At 37.5% G+C, this 21,836-nt stretch overlaps 1 protein-coding gene and 1 long non-coding RNA gene across 2 annotated transcripts; one reads left to right on the top strand and one right to left on the bottom strand.

The window, feature by feature from the left end:
- Nucleotides 1-658: 658 nt before the first annotated feature.
- LOC131062600 (uncharacterized) lies at nt 659-19,927 on the bottom strand. The gene is made up of 3 exons (XR_009110912.2): nt 19,789-19,927; nt 17,208-17,308; nt 659-1,423 (listed from the first exon to the last, which is right to left on the bottom strand). It is a non-coding gene; the product is annotated as an uncharacterized LOC131062600 (long non-coding RNA).
- On the top strand, nt 18,404-21,108 carry LOC131062599 (two-component response regulator-like APRR9). Its single transcript, XM_057996290.1, has 5 exons — nt 18,404-19,091; nt 19,211-19,609; nt 19,808-19,981; nt 20,229-20,354; nt 20,673-21,108. The coding sequence occupies exons 1-5, from the start codon at nt 18,987-18,989 to the stop codon at nt 20,739-20,741; spliced, it is 873 nt and encodes a 290-aa protein (XP_057852273.1). The 5' UTR covers nt 18,404-18,986; the 3' UTR covers nt 20,742-21,108.
- The last annotated feature ends 728 nt before the right edge of the window (nt 21,109-21,836 follow it).

Genomic DNA, 21,836 nt, shown 5'->3' with positions numbered 1-21,836 from the left:
GTGTATTTTATACACCATCATACACAGAATAAAATACCTAAAGGCATCTTATCCTCTCTTGAATAAAGTCTCTAACTGCTGAAGATTCGCATGAAGGATCAGTTAGGATGACTCCAATGTTCTGGTTAGTAGGGTCTCTACGTGTGGATAAGCTCTTCGTGGTATGATGTGATTTGCTGGAATCACAAGGGGACTTACATTTGATGATTGAACTTCCGATCTGCTTTGCTGGAACACAGGCTCTTACTGGCTTAGATTTAAAAAAAATGGAAAAAGGACGAGGGCGAAGAGAAGATCTAATCCTAATACTAAGAATGTAGGAGCAATGATTTGATTTTTGATGAAACTCTAACTAGGTCTTGTTTTGACATCAATGGACCATCTCCACAAGGCTAGTGCGATCTTCTAAGGGAAGCTTTATGATGTTCAAATCATCACCACAGGCATAGACACCATCAAGTTGATGCATATCAATGAAGAAGCAACAAATTGAAATTGAGCTTAAGCTGAATGATTCCAGTTGACTACACAAGGCAAGTCTGCAATCAACAAACTGCTAGTAGTATGGATATACGAATTCCACCATCAATCAATCACATTTCTTCCATTCATCTAATCATCTACCATCTAGGATTGAAGACTCAACAAGAAACCATGCAAATTGCAAGAAACGACACACTTCACCATTACTTCAATGAAAATGGAGTTTGTTTACAATCAATGGCAACAATTTCTTGCCTTGTCCTCCTATTCTACTCTAATTGCTATTCTATCAATTTCTAACTACTCTCTATCTACTAACTGCTTTCTATTATTTACAACTCTCTCTCTAATTATTTTCTAATTAGCCTTTACAAATGAAATGCCTGGGCTTATATAGTGCCCACAATACAATTTGATGGCTTAGATCAATTCAAGATCAATGGCCAAGATTCAACAATGAAAACCCTAATTAGGGTTTGTTACAACCATTACATAACATTTAATGCTTGACCAATGATAAAATTGTATTGCTTGGACACATGTCCCTTCTAGAAAAATCGACCAATGGATAGCTGGGGTAGGTACATCGGAGTTTGTGTCACCTTCCATGAATTAAGTACATTGAATCTGGACATGCTGAGATGGACCTCACTGATTGGAGACGTGATGACTAGGATGCCACCTCATCTGACACTTGTAACTTGGTAAATATTCAACTTGATGTTGTTGAGAAGCTTGCTTTAATTAATTCATCTGGAACTATTTACTTCTTCAACGAGCCCTTGTTCTAACTCCATGTGTCCTTGATGTGCAGGATGATGATGTACCTCGCCTTGGAACGCTGGATTGAAAGAGGTCGCCCCTGTCCTGGCTTGATCGTCCCGGCGAAGACCGTCCTTGATCCGACTTGATTTTCCTTGATGAGATCTCCATTTGATGCCTACACAACATTTCAAAATTAGTAACATGATTTCGCAATATATAACATATTAGGAAACTTCATAATAAATCCTTGAGTTATTATTTCCTAAAAAAACGATTGAGCTTATTGAAATTCAAAATTTCAAAAATTCAAAATTTAAGGCTATGACGATCAAAATTCGAAATTAAAACAAGGGATCTTGCCATACCTTACTTGAGAGCTTAACTCTAAAATGCAAAATAAAGGAATTTGCCCAGGCAAAAATCAAAATTTGAAGCCTTTGACTTGATCTTGAAGGATAATGAACGTCCTCTTTATTAATTCGCTACCCTTGGGGATATCTTTGATGTGTTCTTCAATGTCCTTGGCAAGTTCGCCTAACTTGAAACTCGAACTCCTTTGATAATGCTTGCACCTTCCCATTGAAATTCGCTCCTCCTCTTGAATGATAATTTCGCACTTCCTTTGTATACTTCAAATCGCATATGAAAGAGGATGCTCGAATAATGATTTAAAAATGAAATAAACACCTCCTTTTATAAGCGCTCACCTCTCACAATTACCTCTAGGCCGACTTTGATAAAATGAGGCAATTAAAACGATTTTAAATAAATAATAATGGCCGACCTTGACAAAATAAACCCCAGCGCTCAACTTGATTTTATAATTAATTAACTTTATGCCTTTATAACTAATTTTTTTTTTTTTTTTTAATAGGCCAAAATTAATTAATAAATGTTATGCGTTATTTTTTCAAAACCTATCGAATTTAGCATTTAAAATAAATTCAATTGTTTGTTTTGGAGCCAAAATGGGAAGATGAAAAAAAAAAATACAAACCTCATCGCCCTGGTCTCAAATCAATTTTAGAAAAATAGATAGCACCATGCAATTCATCTAACAATTCATCAATTCGAGGAATTGGATACCTGTTTTTTATTGTTTTCTTGTTAAGAGCTCTGTAATCAATACACATCCAAAGTGTTCCATCTTTCTTTTTGACCAACACTACAGATGAAGCAAAAGGACTCGAACTAGGTCTGATATGTCCCATATCTAATAACTCCTTAATTGCTTTTTCTATTTCATCCCTGAATCTTTTAGGGTGTCTATAAGGAGTAGTAATCACTGGTTTAGCACCTTCTTCTAATTCAACAGTATGTTAAAAAACCTCTATTAGGTGGGACTCCTGGAGGAATATCACTAAAAACCATATGATGTGAATCTAATACAGTTAACAAATCATTTCCATAAGGTTTGGATTCAAAACCTGATGCCTTGTTGGAGATTAAACATTGTGCCGACCATGCCACCTCACCATGTCTGAAAATAGCTTCCATTCTTTTCGCACTGACGATCCTGGGCCCACTGTTAGACATACCACGAAGGACTACTTTCTTGTCATCAATTTTAAAAGAAAATTCCATTCTTTTAAAACTCTGTGTATATTCATCTAATGTTTCCATCCACTGTATGCCCAAGACAACATTAGTGTCAGCCAGATCAATCACATAGAAATCATCACTAATAGTGTAATTGCCAAGAGTGATATTCAATTTAGGAACTTTATGAGTGCTAGACAAATTAGTTCCTCCTGCTACTCTAACATCAAATCCTTCATGTTTTTCAGTCTGTAAACCACGTTTTTCCACGAGTGTTGCATCTATAAAATTATGTGTAGAACCACTATCAAGCATAACAATTACACGTTGTCCATTCAAAACTCCTCTAACTCTGAAAATATTATAATGTGGGGTTCCTATCATGGATGCTATTACTCCTTCTCTTTGTTTGGTACCTGTTTCTGACTCAGTGTTTTGGGGTGCTCGTTCTATGTTAGGATCAACATTCTCCTCATCGTCGTTGTCAGACATAACCTCAATATAATGAATTTTCCCCTTCCCCAAACATCTGTGTCCAAGCTGCCATGCTTCCCTATAACTGAAACATAGTTTTTTCCTTCTGAGCTCTTCTCTTTCCTCTTTATCTAACCTGTTTTTAGGGACATCATCTTTGTTGTAAATTTGTTTGTCTTTCTCTGGTTTAGGAGGTCCTTTGTTAAAAAAATTTCCTTTTGAAGATGGTTCCAATTCTCTTGCTCTTTTGACAGCTGTTTGTAAAGTAAGGGGGTTTAAGGATTTAACCCACCCTTTGAGGGAATCAGACAATCCATCTATAAATATCACAATCTTATGTCTTTCTGAAATTTCAGTCACTAAGACAGCCAATTTTTCAAATTCAGAGATATATTGTTCAACAGTTTCAGTTTGCTTAAGCTGAGTCAATTCTTTAAGATGTAATTCGGGGTCTTTAGAATCAAATCTATCAATAAGTTTCTCAGTGAACTCAACATAAGTACCTATCAAATTATGACCCAAGGTTATTTGTCCATGATGCCACCATTCATGTGCTACACCGTCAAGATGTAGCGCAGCATATTTAATTTCCTCTTCTTCCAACATAGGATTTAATTGGAAGTATGTATCTAATTTTTGCACCCAAGCCCGAGCAGTTGTCTTACCTGAACCATCAAAATAAGGAATGGACATTTTTCCAATTTTCCTTTGCAATTCGCTGTTATTTCCCCGCTGTCCTCTTGGCCTATGTTTCATTCTGACATCTAAATATTCTCTAAATGTCATTGTTGATCGGAATTCTTCACCGGAATCTAACCAATCCTGATGTATTTCTGCCTGTACTTCTCTTATTGTTGGTTCATTTTCTGGTAGCTAGTTTCTAGCAGTAAATGTGGGCATAAATGGTCTAGCTGTTCCTATTCTTTCTGGCTGATTATTAACTGACTGTTCATCTCTACCCCCATTATTTCCCCCATTATTTTGATGTTGGTTATTCTACCTTCCATTGTTCTGGTGCTGATTTATATTATTGGCCATAAACTAGGTCATCAAATTGGTCATTCGGTTAACATTATCCTGCATATCTTGCTGACTTCTGATTAATGCAGCCAACAAATCCCTATTGTTATCTGGATCTCCCATGTTGGTTTCAAAGATAATTTCTTCGTCAGTTTCTGTGTGGCTATTCTCAATTTCAAATGGAATAGATGAACAATTTTGCGCTGAAGGAGAGTTTGTAAATCTGTTTTGACGGGCCCTAGTATTTCGGAAATTATAATTTCCCGGGTGCATACTCAATTGTACAGTAAATTTTCATTAAGTCTCAATACCCTACAGGCTGGTAGGATACAAAAAAGCTCTGATACCACTGTAAAATCCCTTAATTGTCTATTCGTCAAATATCTAATTCATCAGAAATTTTGTAGTTTTAGGACATAGGTATGGAGTTGTTGACTGGAAAATGAACACTATTCAAACTGTGATATTCTTCTTTCCCACTAGATATAATCATTTACTGGCAGAACAATATTTATTTAATTCAAGGGATATACAAGTTTATTTATTGGTGCACCTGATATTCGTGCTGAACTGTAGATGCTTTGTCACTTCCACCTCGGTTTGATACTTCTGCTATTCCGGTTTAATTCACAACACCAATCTGAAGTTTATCCTTCCTACCCCGCACTATGTACAGCCAGCATATAGCACAACCCACACGCAGTCATCCCATACACAGACACTTTGTCCTTTCTATTTTATCACGCACCATTGACCACACTATACGTTCCATGCAATGCTTCTGTATTCTTCGTGAATGTCGAATATACAAGTATAGTCCCGATATCGGGTTCCCCTAGGTTATGTTAATCGGATAGTTTCACTCCCGTGTTACATATTACGGCGATGGAAACTCCCGCAACATTTCATCTTCTTCTCCCGTCACTCCACGAGGGCATTCGTAACTGCAGAATCTCACACGTGATGACTATTCTCGGTTCTCTTCGCCGCATCGGAAATGGGATTAACTTGCACTTCGGCTATGACTACGAAGTGACTTCTGCTTCTCTGAGCGAACTGTAAATATCGGCCAGTCTCCACAACCAGTCCGAAAAGATTATGCCGTCGGGTCCCTATATCCAGAACACTTCCTGCACGAGCAATATAAATCTGGAGGTGTGCTTGAAACTCTGTTCAATGCTGGACTTCCGCGTCCATATACCTGCACGATGAGTCTTCTAATGCACGTTGCCACCCATTGTTTACTTCCACCAATAGGCCAGTTTCTCACTGACGAAAGGGGGATGAATTCAGATAATTCTTCGTCTCACCAGATTGTAAATTCTATTCTCCACCATGATGTCTTCAATATCCCCGCTATGCCTCTTTATTGTTCTCGAGGTAGTTTCATCAACTGCTTTCGTTGCATTAATAATACAAATTAATAATATTAATTATTTATATTAATCCCAAGGTAAAGTATTAATATAAAAATAATTAATATCGTGAGCTTTATTTCTATGGTTTATATCTTTATTTGGGGAACATTACACTCCTCCACAAGTCAAAAGCATTCAAGCCAAAGAAGGGGGCGCCAAAGTGATGCCTAGGAGGAAAGTGCAAACATAATAAAATTCCTTCCTCTACAAGGAAATGCATTCCAGGAAGGTATAAGGGTTCTCGATTGGCATAGAGGAGGAATTTCTCCTCCAAACAAAATTTCTCCATCTTATGGAAATTTCACCTAGATATGAGGATGAGCGCTAAACAAAGGTCAAGAAGGAAATTTCCAAGTTTTCCAAAAAATTCTCTTTCCAAGATGAAAATACGCCCAAGGAAGAAATTGAACAAAAAAAAACGTGGAATTCATGGCTAAGGAAAAAATTCGAAGTTCAAGAAAATTCCTTTCTCAAGGAAGAAATTCACCCAAGAAGAAGAATTCCAAGGCACAGAAAAATTGGTTAAGTGAGAGAATTTTCTCTCTCTAGAACTCCAGATGGGATAAATTCTTCAGACATGAAAAAATGGTCAATTGATTGAAAAATCACCTTTTAGGACGAGATGTGAACAAGAAAGCAAAAAAAATTCCTTCAAGAAAAAAATCTCTCTACAAAGGATTTTCTCTCTCCTAGATTTCGAGACATACAGGATTCATTTCCAAGTGGACAAAATTGTTAAAATTCTTTCAAGGAAAATCTTTCAAAATATTTTTGTGCAACCAAAATAGAGATTTTCACAATAAATGAGTTGGCAACATGCAAAAAGAATATTCCTCATTTATGACACAACTAAAGATTTTATGGAAGTTTCCATTTTTTAACTCAAAATGATGGAGGGGTCCACTTGCATGGCAATGGCAAGTTGTCAAAGGAAACATGACGCATGATTAAAGAAAATCAATGCAACTGTCTATTTTGACATCTCGCCAACTTAGCAGCTTTAGTGGGAGACTTCTATTTAAACGGAGAATTGAAATTCTTTTCTCAGAGCGGTTATTAGAGAAATTTGAAGCTAGAGAGAAGTGGAGAAAAGTCGATAGCAGAGTTTATTATTTTCCAGAAGTTCTTGTTCTCAGAGGTTTTATTTTATTCCAAATTTGGAATTTACGGCCTGGAATTCCTTCGTCCATGGCTTTATTGAAATTCTTTATGATGGTTTTAATGTTTATTTTATTTTGCAGGAATGGCAAAATCCAGCAGGGCTACAAACACCTCTCGGCAGGAACAGATTAAAAATGAACAAATAAGGTTTCTTCTATAATCAAATATTATTTCAAAGTGGAAAGAAGTCAGCAACACTAACCTGGGGACATTCAGACTACAGCAGGATGTGCTCCATCAACCACTGCCACTAGGATTGTCAAGAGCGGGATCGTTGCAGCTGTCAGTTTCCCTCTAGCCATGAAATGCTTGGAGTTAACCATGAAGTGCGCGAAGCACTATAATCCAAAAAGAAGGGCAATTTTGGTACCAGATGGCATACTCTTGGCCAACCTTTCAGCTGAAGCAATTGGAGAAACATTTAGAATTCCAGCATACCAGTCCATGACCTATAGGAGCAAGGAAAGAGCAACGATGATATATGATGCAGGCCTCGAAAGATGTGTTGGAATAGTTAACAAATTCTGGATGCAGAGGCCAAAGTCACACATGTCCAAGATGCCCAAGCTAATCACTAGCATGGACTTCAAGCAAGAGTATGTCGACCTCGTGCAGATGCTGAGCAAAATCATAAGATGTCCACAAGCCTTCATAATTGAACCTTGGATGTTTTTCTTCATCAGTGAAGTAATGGAAGGCGAAGGAATGATGGATTGGGCGAAGATGATCAGCCGCACCTTGGATAAGTAGCTGAGGAATTTAAAGCAATCCCAATCTTTCTACATGAGTTCATATGTCATCTACTCGTTGGCCAGAATGGGCAAATTCAATGGTTTGGCAGGAAAGGGACCCATGGGATGTGGACCAGGACAACTAAAGGTTCATGAGTTCTATCTGCAATTGCACTTGTATGAAACTACTTTCAAGATGGTAAGAGACACCTTCACAATGTACATTACCAAATTATTGCAAGGTGGACTCCATACAAGGTTGTCACAAGAGGCTAGAAAGCTAATAAAGAAGTACGGAGCCTAATATATCCAATTTCCAAAATTCACTTACATCCGGGTCCAAGGGTTTGTAGATAAGCCATATAAGTTGCCAACATATCCAATGGACAAGATGGTGCTATTGGAGGTGACCAGGCAGTTGACTACCTACGACAAAATCCAAAAGAAGAAGTTGTCAATTGAATTTCCAATTGTCGTAGGAGATTACGTAAAAATGTGTCTGACATTGGCAACGACTGAAAAGTCTGTAGATGAACTATTATTTTATCATTTGACATTCCATACGGCAAGCTCATTCTTTGATCCATACAACAAGATCAGGATGGTTGCTAGAGTGAAACACAAGCACAAAATTTAGCTAGAAGACTACTAGACCAATGCTAGAGATGACTTTGAAGTCAAGAAGAGGATGTTTTCCAGGTTGTCCCTTAATATGATAAGACTTTGTGAAGTTATTCAAGTGTCAGATCAGGTTGAGGAAGATGAAAATATGGTTCAGCCAGAATATGAAAATCTTAAGGATAGGCCTATTTAGACTCCAGATTGGTTAAAGCCAAAGGTTGATGATTTGAATGTTTTAAGTAGGTCGGTTCTAAAATTCACTAGGCACTAGCACAGCACAAAATTAAAGGCAAAGAATGCTTGCCTGACTTACCAGTTGATGGGAAACTTGGACTCCCATAGTGAGGCGACAGAAGGGTCATCAAGAGCCCAGGTTGGGGAAGAAGAGGTTCCACAAGAAAGACCAAAGCATAGGAAAGAGAAGAACATTCCTAGGAATTGACAAGCAAGGAAAAGAAAGGAAGTCTAGCAAGAGGAGCCACAACAAAAGAGGCCAAGAGTAGAATAAGCATAATCATTGGCTAGTTCTTCTAGTGTGCACGAGGTTGAGATGTTCACACAGGAAGTTGCAAGAAGCCAACCATAGGAAAATGATCTTGACACAACGAGGCGCAAGATATTCTCAGCATTAGCACTTCCCATCGCCCTATTCAGCAGAGGAGTCAGGAACAGGAACTTCCTCCTGATCCAGAACAATAGGATCAAGATTGTTTCATGGAAACAAATCTTGGAGACTTAGGAACTTTTGAGGAATTTTCGCAAGAACGGGCGCAATTAGAAGTTTAGGATCAATCGGCAACTACTCTAGATTGGCTTAAGGAAAGGATAAGGAAGGAGCTAGAAGAAGAGATGGATCCTGCATAGGAATTAGAAGAACTTATAAGCAGAATAGACAAGCCAGCGGAGAAGAAGGCAGCTAAGAAGTTTTCAAAGATCACAAGAGACGAGTCAGGATCCAGGATATTGCATTTAGTTGTGCCCATAGTGGACAAAGAAGTGAAATCACACCCGATGAATATGAAATCAGAGAGGTCGACTTAGGGCATGCTTCCAAAGCACAAGTGGTGGAAGACTTTGATGAATCTTCCTTAGCACTAAGAGAACAGATGAAAAGAATAGAAGAAAAGAATAGGAAGCTGAAGAGTGAAAACAAGGCCTTGTGCAAAATATATGTGGCGCTTGAAGCATCCACTCAGAGAAGAAGATCCATCCTTTGTTCCTCCCCCTTCTCTTCCCAGGGAATCCATTGATGGCATTGAAGAAATGAGGAGAAGAGCTTAGTGTGTCGAGGAATGGGTGGAGGATGTCTTCGCTTCAGCTATAAAATTCATTGAAGATTTGGCTCACTTTTGTTGGAGAATTCTTGCTATCTTGAACAAACTTGAGACTGGGGACAGTTCATGGGAAGATGTACATATCTATCAAGACTTGACAATTCCGAGCTTGAGAGCATTAATGGGAATTCCTATGCAGACTTTGATTGATGGGAAGATCGTCCAAGAGAATGAAATTTACAACCTCCCTCAGTGGTTTTATGTCGTCTGAACTGGGAAGGAATCCTTTGAAAGATTCAACAAGGACTCAACATCATTAAAAGAGTCAATCAGGAAGATACAGGAAGAAGTCCTCAATGCAGTTGAGGCATTGTTCGCAAGAAGGTTGATTGAGGAAGCGCTGACAGTTGACTCTCTAAAGTACAAGTTGCACGTGTTCTTCTTTGTGGAATCCTTCTCAAAGGAAAATCAAGTTGGGAGAAGTTTTTCTCCAATGTGAAGAGGATATTTTGTTACTAGAATTCAAAATGGAAACTATGCCAAGTGTCTCCATAGGAGAGTTGGAGGCCATCATAGCTAGATTCGTTGCATTCACCATAAATGAACGGGATAATGGTCGTCCATTTTTGGACAAGAATCTATTAATTGCATGATGGCATGGAGGCGCATTCATTGCTGACGAATATTTGACCAAGTTGTGGCTGAGTAATTGCATGGTGACTAGCATATTCAAAGAAGTAGTGGCTCATTTAATGCATAAAGGGCGATTTTTGAGTGATGGGCATTTAATGCATTATGGATGCCATTTTGGGAGCAGAGAGCAATTAATACATAGTTGGCCTGATTCCTCATTTATGATTATTCCCCACTACTTGGCATCAACTTGGAATCTTTAGTCAAACCCTAATTAGGGTTTTGCATGTTCAATCCTAGCCATTGATTGGTTTGTAATCTCAGCCGTCCAATTTCCTCTTGGAGGCCTATAAAAGGGGGTCACCCCTTCATTTGTAAAGGGGGGGAGATTTGTATGAAATTGTTGCAATAAGTTTATGAAGTAATAATAGTGAAGCATTGGCTTTGGTGTTCATTTATGTTATTTCAAAACTTGCATGATTTCACCTTCCTCACTTAGTTTAGATTTGTTTCAAGCATTTGGATGAACGAAGTTGATTGCAGTGTTTTATGGTGAGATCGCTTGCTCATACCTTTTGTTGATAGATGATTTATATCCACATTGCAAGGTTGGACTAAGCTCTTATACGTGTGTGCTTAATTTAAATTGTTGGATGAACATTGTTCTTTGATGGTGTTCATTAATGGTTTAAAATCTTACAAACACAACCTCTGAAGATTGCACCCTCTTTATGTAGTTGTCTACTAGTGGCGAAGTAAAGTGTGGTTGATCTCATCTGAATCATTGTTATCTATTGAGTTCTTAGATTAGAATAGCTTTCCTCAACCCTTTCTCATTTTATTTTCCGCAATATTTCATTGAAAAATCCTAAAAAGAGAGATATATATTGCCAAATCATTCGCGAGAATCTCCTTGAAGTCACAAAATTGTCTAAGTCTTCTTCAAGTGTGCACAAATCCCTTTGTATTACCAGCAACATCAATCAAACGAGTCTATATCCATCGCAAAGTTGCTAGTACGCAGTTGGAACCTTGAAGTCAATGTATGATCTTCCTGCAATCTTAGCATACATCTGATTTTGATCAAGAGAGGATAAAGTGACTGTTGGAAAACTTTATTCTGTGTTGGAGTGTTCACAAAACACCCACCAATAGGAAGAAGTGTCTGTTAGAAACTGTAATCACAACCACCACCGTATTGAGAGCATTCACATGTCACATGACAAAGGGCAGCCTGCATCATTTAATATCTGAATATTAAAGTCTTATTTCTGCCTTTCAAAGCTTATCCTATCTTTTGATTAGTATTTGCGATTTCCCCTAAACCTTGAGCTATGATCCATATTTATTAGTTGACAGAAGTCCATACGTAGCCCATGCCTGATAAATCTTACCTTATCTTGTCATTAGTACATTGCAGTCACCCATGCTCTACAGACCACCCATCTGTAGCTATTCAAACTTCTATACATTGCATGACTATGGATTTTGTATTCACTCTTTAGAATCCAGCTGTATGGAGCTGTAAAGAGCTATGAAGCTCAGTTATAGTCTTTCGATCTGATTAAGATAATTCTGTTTCTATTTCTGCTCCCTCTATTTTCTACATTTGGTATCAGAGCCTGAAGAGCTTGGAGAGCTCGTTAGATCCGAGAGCTTGGCTGATTGTGAAAGAAGTAGGATGGTGAAAAGAGTTTGCAGCTGGTAGTCCACAAGAAAGCTTATCTGCAGCTAAGTAGAATGAGCCACTGGATGAAAAGAAGAAGATGTGAAGGAGAGGCTGCTGCTTGAAAAGTTCCAGCTGTCAAGAATAGGTGCAGCCTTAGTCAAAGCTCAGCTGCTTGAGAAAGGAGACAATAGAGACATTCTGGAGGAGATCTTCCAAGATTTGTTTTGCTCGGAAAGAGCCCAGTTGTGATTGTAATCACTGCCAAGTGGAAACAGATCTGTTCAAACAGATCGGTCAATAAGAAGATCATGGGTTTCAAACGATGCCTAATGAAAAGAGTCAAGACAGCCATATCGGTTAAAAGTGTTGGTGTTGCAGAAGATGAAAAAAGAGATAAAGACAAATTGCTGCTCCAAATAAAATTCATTGCAATTGTGAGTGGAAGGAAGCTAGAGAAAGATAGAGCGCAGTCTTAAGGGGTTGCAGAAAGTGAAGAGGAGAAGACTGCTAGTTTGTGGAAGAAGAGACTGAGATCGTGCTTCAAGTGTGAGGCGACTCAGATGCCACACTCACTCCATTGCTAAAACTAAAAATAGAAGGTGAATGTTAGATGTTAAATGACTAGACGATCTGCAGAAAATTGTTAAAAGAATTGCTAGTATGTTACCTGCAGAGGAGATTGGTAAAGGTGTGAAGCTAATAGCCAAGTTGAAAGAAAAGAAGGCTTCTCAGAGGGAAGTTGAATTTGCCAGCAAGGATCTCAGATCTGTAAAGATAGCCACAGCACCTGGACTAGATGCCATCCATGACAGTCAAAGGGAAAGGGAGATTCAATAATTTTTTATATTTGAAAGATAGAACATGGCATACATATAAAGTATTGGCTGTAGCAACATTTAATCTCTGGTTGTTAGCCAAAGTCTGGCCTTCAATAAAGACTTATGTTTCTCTGTCTATAATTGATTGGAGAAGAACAGTTCTTGCTATTCTCTACAGTTAAACAAGATTGTTTGTTTAAAAAAAGGAACATGTAAAGGAGGTGTGCAGAAGAAAAATAATTGTTCAATGTGGAGATCGCTGCTAAAGAAAAGGGCAAGGAAGAGTATCATGCTGTCATTGTCAAGGAAGGATCTCAATTTAATAGAGATTGTTGAAGTGTTTGGATCGGAGGTGAGAGACTTTGCAGAAGTTTGAGCAATTCCAGAAGAGCTAGTTGTAGCTGAAGTCAAAGATGTAATGTCCCCACTTTGTAATAGAATTTAATAATAAATAATAATAATATTAAAATAGAAAAGAATAAAAAATAAAATTTAAATTAAAATATATATTAATATAATTAAATATAATTAAAATTTAATTAATTTAATGAATGGTCAAAAGACATGGAAGGAAAAAATGTGACTCCCTCAAACATGGGATATAAAAGGGAGAAGAGAACCTCATTTTGAAAAGGGGGATGAAGGGGGATGATTTAGGAATCAGAAGTGCAAATCTGATTTAAATAAGAAGTGCAGATCTGATTGTGAAAGGTTGTGTCCCTTTCAAAGGGCAGAAGTAATGAAGAGCAAAGAAACGGGACTCGGACTCGGCTCGGACTCAGCAAGGCCGACCCGGACTCGGACTCGGGACTCGGAGTCAAACTCGGCTGGACTCGAGAAAGTGAAAAACTCAAGAAATTTAGAGATTTTTAAAGATTTAAAACTTGTTTCATGCACCCTTTATTGAATACACCTTAAAGACAAAAATAAAATCATCAAACTCGGCTCATTTGATTACATACACAAGTATACATCAATCACATAAGCATAAACGCAAATTGTAGCTGAAGGAAATAACAAACATAGATATATAAATATTGTCAAATGTATACAATATTACAAAACTCATGGAACAAAAAATCCATGTCATCATATGATCATCATCAAATGTTCCATACAAATACCAAAGGTAAATACAACTACAAGCCTATGGCTCAAAGGAGCCTGCACCCTCTACCCCAGCCCCCTGCGAAGGTGTCTAAGGTAGGTCCTCGATGATTCGACAGCCATAGGCGCTCCTCGTGACACCATGTCATGCTCACCAACATCAAGAACATCTGTGTCACTATCTGCCTTTAAATCTCCTGTCGCTACTCGTGCTCTGCGCTCCTCCTCTACCATGGCTACAGTCTTAGCCTCTATATCTACCTGGTCGATCCAATCAGTGTCAAACTCGAAGGTTAAATTTTCCCTACTTCTATCGACGCAGTTTCCCCCCATATTTTTCGACAGGGGTTTGGGGGCAGCGCCCCCAAGGTGGGGTCAAGGGGCATCGCCCCTTGTGCCCCACGAGGCCAAAAAGGCTCTTATTATTTAATAAGGGCATCGGGTGTTATTTTTCTATTGGCTAACATGTTGTAACCCTAATTTTTCTCATTCTCAGGCGAAGGTTGTAGTGAACAAAGACGAGATCATTCATTTTTAAAAAACTTTTTAAAATGTTTTTTTTTGTCATTTAATTTAACCCAGCCGATGGCCGAGTTTCAGGCACTGGACTCGCCAAGTTTGGTGATTTTAGGCCAAACTCACCAACTCGGCGAGTCTAGCGATTTTGCCTCCTGGACTCGGCCGAGTCCAAGCCCGAGTATGAGCTCTGCAGGCTCGGGAGGCATGACTCTGACCCACACTTGCTGAACTTGGGCGAGTCTAGGCGATTCTTGTTTCTCTGGAAGAGTTGCACACTTTCAAAGGGTGCTAATGGTGAAAGGGTGTGTCTCTTGCCAAAGGGCATCCATAATGAAGAGGTGAGACCTTTCCCTCACATTGAGAGATATAAAGGAAAGGAGTCAAAAGCATCCAATGACATGATCATCGATCAGATCAGATCAGAACTATTATTAAGTTATAGGAATTGGCAGCCTCCTAGTAGGGGACATTAAAAAAGAGATTGTGCAAAAGATTGAAGGTGTGCAAATCTGCTCCAGATCTGTCAATAATCGTCAATGAATTGTTGAGATGGCTGCAAAGAAGGATGACTACAGGATAAGAGGTAAAAACAAAAAGTATGCATGGTGATGAAATGTAAATGGACATAGAAAATGGAATTGTATTTTTGGGCAAATGTTTTAGTGATTTGGAATGCTTATTGTATTTGAGTTGTTGTAGGAGGTGCATGATCAGTTGTACCCAACACCCCAGAGTTTTTTGGTCCAAAGATGTAAATCTTAGCCATAGGCAAGTTTAATTTCCCCAAGTGATTCATAAGCAATGCATGTAATCATGTGGCATGCATCCTCTTGTGCATAGAGAGGATGTGGCATCAAGTTGAGGAATTATCTAAGCTTGATGGTGAATCAGAGAAGTTGAATCTTTGATTAAGGGGGGAATGTGAGATGGAGTAATCTCAAAGTGTGAGGGACCAAGTTAATGATTATAGGAGAGTTTAACATATTGATGAACCATGTGTGTAAAAAAGATTCCTACAGAACTGGCGAGTACGGTGGCTGGTTACCCATGTATCTCGATAGATGGATGGCTTTTTATATGGACTCAATAATCAATTTTAATGCAAGTACAAAAGGACAAGCATTAAAGTTCGTGAATATAGGCTAGAGTGATAATTAGAAAGTGTGCGAATTATAAATTAGTTTCCCCATCATGAAGGTTTGTGGTCATCCAAAACCACTTGTGTGCTTGGTCCGTTGTCAACCAAAAACCACTTGCATGTGAGGTTCATGGTCATCTGAAACCACTTGTATGCAAGGTTCGTTGTCATCTAAAACCACTTGTATGTGAGGTTGTGGTCAGCTGAAACCATTTGTGTGTTGAGTTTGTGGTCAGCTAGAAACCATTTCAGAATTGTATTGGTTAGGGGTAAGCCACAAAATCCCAAGGTGATTATGATGAGAGGAAGTTAGTAAAGTAGCACACTAAAGCCCAGTTAAACAGTACTTGTGAAGTGTTGTTGTTTGAGAAAAGAAAGATTGAAGATCTGCAGAGATAAAGAGACGGTTGTTGAAGAGAAGATGCATCCATTCTCAAAGGAGAAATCAATGGTTTGTATGATTGTTGTAACAGTTGGAGGAAGCTGTAACAAACAAGAAGATAGATGATAATAGTTGTGATAAAGGGGGAGCATTAAAAATTGTAAATCACAACCACCACCATAATGATCATTTAATATCTGAAGATTAAGTCTTATTTCTGCCTTTCAAAGCTTATACTATCTTGTGATTAATATGTGTGATTTCCCATAGACCTTGAGCTATGATCCATATTTATTAGTTGACAGAAGTCCATACATAGACCATGCCTAATAAATCTTACATTATCTTGTCATTAATATGTTGCAGTCACCCATGCTCTACAGACCACCCATCCATAGCTATTCAAACTTCTATATATTGCATGACAATGGATTTTGTATTCACTCTTTGGAGTCAAGCTCTGCAGAGCTGTATGGAGCTGTAAAGATCTATGAAGCTCAGTTGTAATCTTTCAGTCTGATTAAGAAAATTATGTTTCTATTTCTGCTCCCCCTATTTTCTACAGTGTGTGTGAACAAGCAGAGGAGGGAACAGCAAAGAGGAGGAGGCGTGGTTTATTGAGGAAAGATTAGAAATCTTCAGCAATGGAAAGAGTGTAGATTTGCAAAGAAAAAGAATAGAGAAAAGATAAAATAATAATATAGGCGCAAAGATGTATGAGTGTGTGGGAGATAAAGTAATTGGAGCGCTAGAGGTAAGGATGAAAGCACGGGGGAGATAGGAGTATGAGTGCGCAGCAGAGAATGGAAGGTAAGTGCAGAGGTTAATGAGAGAAGTATAGGTACATGGAATGAGGAATAATGTGTCAAGAAAGCACAGAAAAATGGAGAACATGGCGCTGTAAATAGAGAGAACAGCATAGAAAAAGTTGAGAAGAGAGTAGTAATAAGGTAAAAGTAAGAAAAACATACAAAATTTGATGTGAATGCTGAGGAACAGAGGTGCACGGGTGAAGGCAAAGAGGTATGCAGATACATGACAGATAAGGAGAATCGAGCAGAGATCTTAAGCATTTTAGGTATTTTGTAATTGTCCATCAAACTAATAAATTGAATTGTGATTTTCGCTGTAAGAATTTAAATTGTTCTGATGAATTGGAGTATCGTTTTGTTAGTGCGGCATAATTCACCAGTCTGATAAGACTCTTGAATTTTGAACAGCGTCAATTAATCATTACAACAATACTAAGCACAAAGAGACCATTATCAGACTTGCAACTACAGCAATGAAATACATTTCCAGTAACTTGCTATCCCACGCAAGGACTTGATGACCTCACATGTGGTAGCAGTGTACCAGATCTCATCGATTACACTTAAAACATCTTTTGCTTAAATCAACTTTAAACAAACTTGAGTGCAATAATGTACAAATAAGGGTAGAAACTATAATGACCTCCCAAATTATTTAGTGCAATCTCTCGATGCTGAAGCCAAGTACTTCCCATTATTTGAAAATTGTAAATACTAAACTTCATTCTCATGTGACTTTAATACCTGAAACATAAAAATTGTGTTAACAAACAAGACAAAACACAATTGCAAAAGTGACTAAATACAAAAACTAGAATCGGACAATCTTGATCAATACATAGACTCGAAGATCTGGTTATTCTTCACACACTATGAACCACATATTCCATTAGTCATATTCAAACATTCTATGACTATTGCAAAGGATTTACAGTTTTAACTGTGAACCATTTTCTCTAATAGAGCAGGAAATAATTAAACAATCAAAAAAGGTTTTAGGTTTTATACCATGAACCGTCTGAAATGCTAAAATATATTAAACTGGCCACAATCACCAGAGGGATTTTGCGACAATGAAATCAAGCAAATTACACAGTTAAAGGTGTAAGTGATAGAAACTCAAGCATCTATCAGATTCATGAACCAAAGAAGATGCTCACATAAAAGCATCGACAAAAATGGAAATCACCTAGTGCAAGAAATATAAAATCACCAACTAAATTAGTGAGCACTTTGTACATTTGACAAGATGAATCTAAAATTTGTTCAATTTCTTGGCCTATAACAAACCTCCAACAGCAACAAATTGCTCAAATATTATGATTTGGGTTTATCATTTTCATAGATGCGAAAATATTGAATCATACAAGCACTGTTCCTGTTACAAAAAAAATGCTGCCAGTTTTCCAAACAAGTGATGCAACATCACTACCAGTAACCCATATCATACTTCCTTCCAATATAAAATATCCTATTCATTTCCAACTTTCCAAAAACTTCATTGACTTCTATGTTGCAAGGATGTAACTTTTTAATTCTAAGATATTTTAGATGAATGCGTCTAAAAATGTTTTGCAAAACTCATGTAAGACAGTACCAAATTTTTCAGACAATGAATGAACTGCCAAGGAGATATATTTTAAGTACAAAAGCTATGACAACACTGCACACAAAATGGAAAAAAAGAAGATATGAGATATTCAAGAGACTATCTGTTATTCAAACAACATCATATGAGACAATCGAAATATTCAACAGTCTATTTCCAATTTGAACTCCAGAATCACACTTTGTCTAATATACCAGAAAGGATGCACAAAACAATTGGGTGGTGTGTTTTGAATGACAAACTGCTTGATAATTGTTTATGCGACAGGAAAACTTATACAAAATAAAAACAGACTTTAGTAAGCTGCAGATGCCTAAGGATTCTAGGCTGCCCATTGGTGAACAAAATGTGCAAGCCATACAAATTTCAGCATCTACCAACCACCTCAGAGAGTGGGATAGATTGAAATTTAATGAATACATTGAACACGGACCAGACGAGAGAATCGGAATATTTAGACAGTAACAATTGGTTTCTAAAGTTGGAAGCCTCTCCCTAAAATTCTCTCACGACCTCTTCCTGTCCTCTCATCTGTCCTTCCTTGTACCGGTTTCCATTTCCCAATTTACAAAGACACGTGTCAGCACCAGACATTAAACCTGCCTCCCACCTTCGCCGTCGCCATCGGATTTAGTCCCCACTATAGTCTTGATCAGTTGCTTGACCATTCAATCCGCTTAATTCCCTCGTCCTGGACGTTGAAAAAAACCGCGTTATTCTTCTAGTCCCTTCCTTTTAATTGGCGCCACAAAGCAAATCTCACTCCGCGACCAGCACCTTCACTTCCTACTTCGATCCAACCTCTCCATTCCTATGGCGATACACAATTATATGTTTTTTAATCCCCAGACTCTCTTTCAGGACATTAGTGCACCCGACGGTCGAGCTTTCATGGACCCTGAGAAGGAATTGCTGGATGTAACAAGCTCTCACTTGCTCTGCTCTGTAAACTGAAACTATGATTTTGTGTAGGGATTACTGAAAAAACTATATGGTTTTGTGTAGGGTTACTGAAACTACATAGTTTTTTTATGTAGGATTACTTGGCAGGAAGCGTGGCAATTCCAGAATTCGATTTTGGGGAGGTGGAGCTGCTTGAGGATCCCCTGCATCTGCCGCTGCTTATGCCATTGCCATCTCCATTGCCTTGTGCAGAGCAAGTGATGAAGGATGAGGGAGTTGTGTTTGAAGCTGATTCCCTCTCTAATCTCCACTTCGTCCCACCTCCTCCTACTCTGCTGCAGTCAAGAGAGGACGCACAGAGGTTGGTAATGTCACAAGGCCTTGCCCATTTGGGGTTTACCGAGAAAGCCTCAGGGAATGGGGGAAGAGAGAAAGGTGGGTATCTGGGTAATAGCTTACATGCCCATCCGCTTGAAATTGAAGGCTCTGCGCTCAGTCTCCGTCGTCGAATATATGGTACAGGAGATATTCAGGTCTGCAATTTTATTTTATTTTCCCCGCCTAATTGGCATTCTTAAAACTATAAACTGTTTTTTTTTTCATCTTCATCCAAGATTTTAATAGCCTGGTTTTTTGAGGTTGTTTTTGTTCATTATACAACAGACTAATTAGAGAATTGTGTAGAATTCAGTGAACCTTGAAATTTTCTTACAAATTAAGATGTGTTGCAGGCGAGAGATTGCATTAAAATGGGTCTTGGAGGTGGCGCTCCACTGACATGTGATCATTCGAGTTTTGAGGAGGCGAGGTATAAGGTGGGGCGTTATACTGTGGAAGAGAGAAAACAGCGTATCTACAGATACAAGATGAAGCGAAATGAGAGGAATTTCAATAAAAAGATTAAGGTGCCTTCATGCTCTCCATTCTTACTTCTCTTTGGGATTTTGGCAATGTAAAGCAATGTTAAAGTTGATCGCTAAGAGTGTTCATAGTTAAGTTTGTCCGCAGTTAGGTAAGAGTGTTTATCTAATCAAAAGTACGTCAAGCTTGTTTATACTTATGATTAAAAGTGTTTATTTAATCATATATGTTAAACATGTTCAATTTGTAAGATCTCTTTTGACTTGTAAGCTTATTTAGTTTAATTGGTAGTATGCATGTCGGAAAACCTTGGCTGATAGTAGACCCCGTGTTAGAGGGAGATTTGCAAGAAATGAAGTTGGAGATAACTCTTCAAGGGCTAAGCAACATCACGTTTATGAAGATGTTGATGAAATGGTAAAGAGATTTCTTTATTCTTATTCTTCTTGTTAAAGTAGATTGTATTTTTATTCTTGTTGTTGGTTACTATACAAATCAATTCTTTGGTGTAGATATTACTATAAACTAAATTTTCATTTTATTTTAATCTTTATAAAAGTATTGGAATGTAAATGTATGAGAGTATCTCAAAAAAGTATTGGAAGGTAAATGTATGAGGGGTATTTGGAATGTAAATGTATGAAGGTATCTCAAAAAAGTACTTGAATGTAAATGTATGAGGATATCTTTTTATGGATGTTATTTGATTAATTTGATCGTTATTTTATTGTGTAGTTAAAAGCTGTAGGAGAGATGTATGTTTGTGGAAGCAGTGGTCATAACTACTTGCATGGATTTGAATGAAATGAGAGGAGAAAGTTTTGTACCAAATTTGGTATGGAAACGCTGGGGTTGAAAGTTTAAGAGTCTACAAGTTATTTGTTATTTCTCAAATAACAAATAACAAATAACATGTTCACTCTTAAAGTGCTTTCTCTCCCATTAACATAAGTTAACTTAGTTATCAATGTGACACCAAACGTGTCTCCAATTTAATTTATTGTATTAAGAGCTATAGTGATTAAACCAAAGTTTTGAATTAAGTGTTATAGTGACTACACAATAGTGTGGCACCGAATATTAATCATTTTTTTCTTCTTGTGGAGAAAATGCGTTACCTTTTGTTCAAGAGTCTTTGTTTTTTAGTAATAAGAAATTGGTTTTTAACAAATATTGTGTTATTTATATTATTTTAATTTTAGAGCTATAATAAAAATGGGAGAAATTATCACATTTTAAAATAGCACAATTTGAAAATTGTTAGTTAATATAGGTAGAAGTAAAGGTTCATAGTGGGGACCAAAATCGCCATTTTAAATGTCAAATTACAGCCGAATGAGATGGCCATTAATTTTCACAATATTCTCCTCATTATAGATTAGGTGTATCATACAACTTGCACATATTAATGTTCTAATTGTCTTTTGTCCACTTTATTCCTTGAAAATTATGCAATCTGTAATTTATTTTTCATGTGTAAATATACATTTGTAAAAATAAAATAAAAATCATGCATTTAAGAGTATTGTGACCAAAATAATGTTGTAAGAGATGTTATGATTTATAAGAGCATTATTAAGAGGGAGGTTGTAGAGTGGACTACAAATTTCAAAATGTATGTATGTTATTGTTTTCATTGCGCTATTTACATGCCTTAATTTTTTATTTTTTTGTAGATTTGAGTGCTAAGGGTACTTTCCTAACATTTGGTATCATAGTAAAAGTGAGTTGTTTGTATTTGCATGATATTTTCATCTACTTGCATAGACTTGCATGTTGGTTGCATATTTTGCATTTCATTGCATATGATAGATCCCTAGTGGTTTGGTTATGGGAATTCTTAATTTGTTTATTTCTTAGCTTGGTAAGTTTGTGGAAATATATTGGAAAGAATTGTTT

This window comes from Cryptomeria japonica, chromosome 6 (assembly GCF_030272615.1).
Source record: "Cryptomeria japonica chromosome 6, Sugi_1.0, whole genome shotgun sequence".
In the NCBI taxonomy this organism is placed as follows: Eukaryota; Viridiplantae; Streptophyta; class Pinopsida; order Cupressales; family Cupressaceae; genus Cryptomeria; species Cryptomeria japonica.
The sequence above is the reverse complement of the archived record's forward strand: the minus strand, read 5'-3'. Positions and strand labels throughout refer to the sequence as shown.